We start from the raw sequence: 2,011 nt of genomic DNA, 5'->3' as shown, positions 1-2,011 counted from the left end.
TGTGAAGAGCACCTCAGAATGTGGACGAGGGTCTCAGAGGGAAGGAGGTGAGGCTGCATCCATACAGGTCCCCTGAGGTTCTGCCTCAGGCCTTTTTACTTGTCCAGAGCAATTGTTATTCATGGCCTGGACACAAACAATGGAAAGGGACAACTAGGACTCCCTAGGTGGGACCAAACCCGAGATACTGAGGCACATTGATCACTCCTTACTTAGAGCTTCCATGAGCTCATCATCCCTTCCCTCATCCATTTTCATCTGCTCTCATCTCTTTTCTCCACTGGGATGAAATGTGTGACATGTCAGATGCAACATAACATACAACGCTGGGGACTATAGTTTATTTACACCTTACTGAGAATATTTTTGGCCAAATGACCATCCTCAGTTGTATTTGGTGTCCCAGAAGTGGGAGGTTTGTAGGATTTGTGATACAGGAGCCTTTCTCCCCTTCCAGAGTGTTTTTCATATGTTGGGTCATGGATAAAAAATTCGACTTTGTGGGTCACAACTAATGGTTTTTGTTCCAGTCGTTTTAGGGATTGAGTCAAGAGCCTTGCACATGCCAGACTGGCTCTCTACCCGTGAACTACACACCCCTCACTCAACACTGGTGTTTTACAGGACAGAAACATGATTTAATAGGATGGAATAGAACAACTAAAACATAAAATTGATAACATGTAGAAAGGATGAATTATTTCAGGTAAATACTTGTGCTTGGGTCATGTATGCAATATATATCATACTTACATAGTTTATATTGTATATTATGCTAATAGAGTTTATATTATATTATATTATATATGCTTTATCTTATTATTTTTTTTTAGTTCTTACTTAGTTTTTATTTCACAATCATAAACTTAACTCTGCCATCCAGCTAGACTTGGAGGGGAATGAGGAAAATATGGAACCCAAAGAATTTCAGTGAGAGCAGAGATTACAGGGCATTCGAGCAGATGGGGTGGGAATGCTCTCCTGAGCTACACAAGGAATGGTCTGGTAGGTAAGAAGCCCGCAAGTCAAAAGAATTAGAGTTGCCCACAGTCGGAAATGGTGATCTTCTTGCTGGTCTTGCCATTCCTGGACCCGAAACGCTCCATGGCTTCCACAATGTTCATGCCTTCTTTCACCTTCCCAAAGACCACATGTTTGCCATCCAGCCACTCAGTCTTGGCGGTGCAGATAAAAAACTGGGAACCATTTGTGTTTGGTCCAGCATTTGCCATGGACAAGATGCCAGGACCTGTATGCTTCAGGATGAAGTTCTCATCCTCAAATTTCTCTCCGTAGATGAACCTGCCGCCAGTGCCATTATGGCGTGTGAAGTCACCACCCTGGCACATGAATCCTGGGATAATTCTGTGAAAGGAGGAACCCTTATATCCAAATCCTTTCTCTCCAGTGCTCAGAGCTCTAAAGTTTTCTGCTGTCTTTGGAACTTTGTCTGCAAATAGCTCGAAGGAGACGCGGCCCAAGGGCTCACCGTCGGCCGAGATGTCAAAGAACACGGTGGGGTTGACCATGGCTGCAGGAAGAGGCGACAGGGGACAGCGGCGTCTGCAAAGCCTGCTTTATCTTATATATAAGCATTTTTTGATGTGCATTAGTCAAATACCTGAAAAGTGTTATCTTAAATTCAAATTCTAAGAAAGAATGATTTGTTTTTGAATGGAACTATTCAGCTTTTATCTGTTGAATCAAGGTAGTCTTCACTAGTGCAGCCTGCTGGATGGTAGGCTCAGAACACGTTTTGAGTTTTTCCATATCTTTTTGAGAGGAGTGAAAGTTGTTCATATTTTCCAAGTCATCTCAGGAAACAAAACACCAACTCTTGTTACTGACCTAAGGGAATGAGTTTTGCTAATGCCCCATCCCAGAAAACTTGGCTCTGGATTTGTAAGCAGCTTTGAGAACTAGAGTCATCCGTAGTGCCTATCTGCCTTCGCCAAGAGCAAATGCGGATTTCCTACTGGACTTTTCCCTTTGCTGAGGCCAGAAGGCTTAT

The 2,011-nt window shown here is 43.1% G+C and overlaps 1 protein-coding gene across 1 annotated transcript; it reads right to left on the bottom strand.

Annotated features, from left to right (window-relative positions):
• Positions 1-949: 949 nt before the first annotated feature.
• LOC100773511 (peptidyl-prolyl cis-trans isomerase A-like) lies at positions 950-1,570 on the bottom strand. The gene has a single exon (XM_027401264.2). It carries the CDS (start codon positions 1,527-1,529, stop codon positions 1,035-1,037), a length of 495 nt encoding a protein of 164 aa, XP_027257065.1. The 5' UTR covers positions 1,530-1,570; the 3' UTR covers positions 950-1,034.
• Between the last annotated feature and the right edge of the window lie 441 nt (positions 1,571-2,011).

This window comes from Cricetulus griseus, chromosome 2, assembly GCF_003668045.3.
Source record: "Cricetulus griseus strain 17A/GY chromosome 2, alternate assembly CriGri-PICRH-1.0, whole genome shotgun sequence".
Classification (NCBI taxonomy): Eukaryota; Metazoa; Chordata; class Mammalia; order Rodentia; family Cricetidae; genus Cricetulus; species Cricetulus griseus.
This window is presented reverse-complemented; position numbering and strand designations above follow the sequence as displayed.

What these genes read in the sequence shown, in the direction of transcription:
- LOC100773511 (XM_027401264.2), bottom strand. Translation starts at nt 1,529, where the DNA reads ATGGTCAACCCCACCGTGTTCTTTGACATCTCGGCCGACGGTGAGCCC.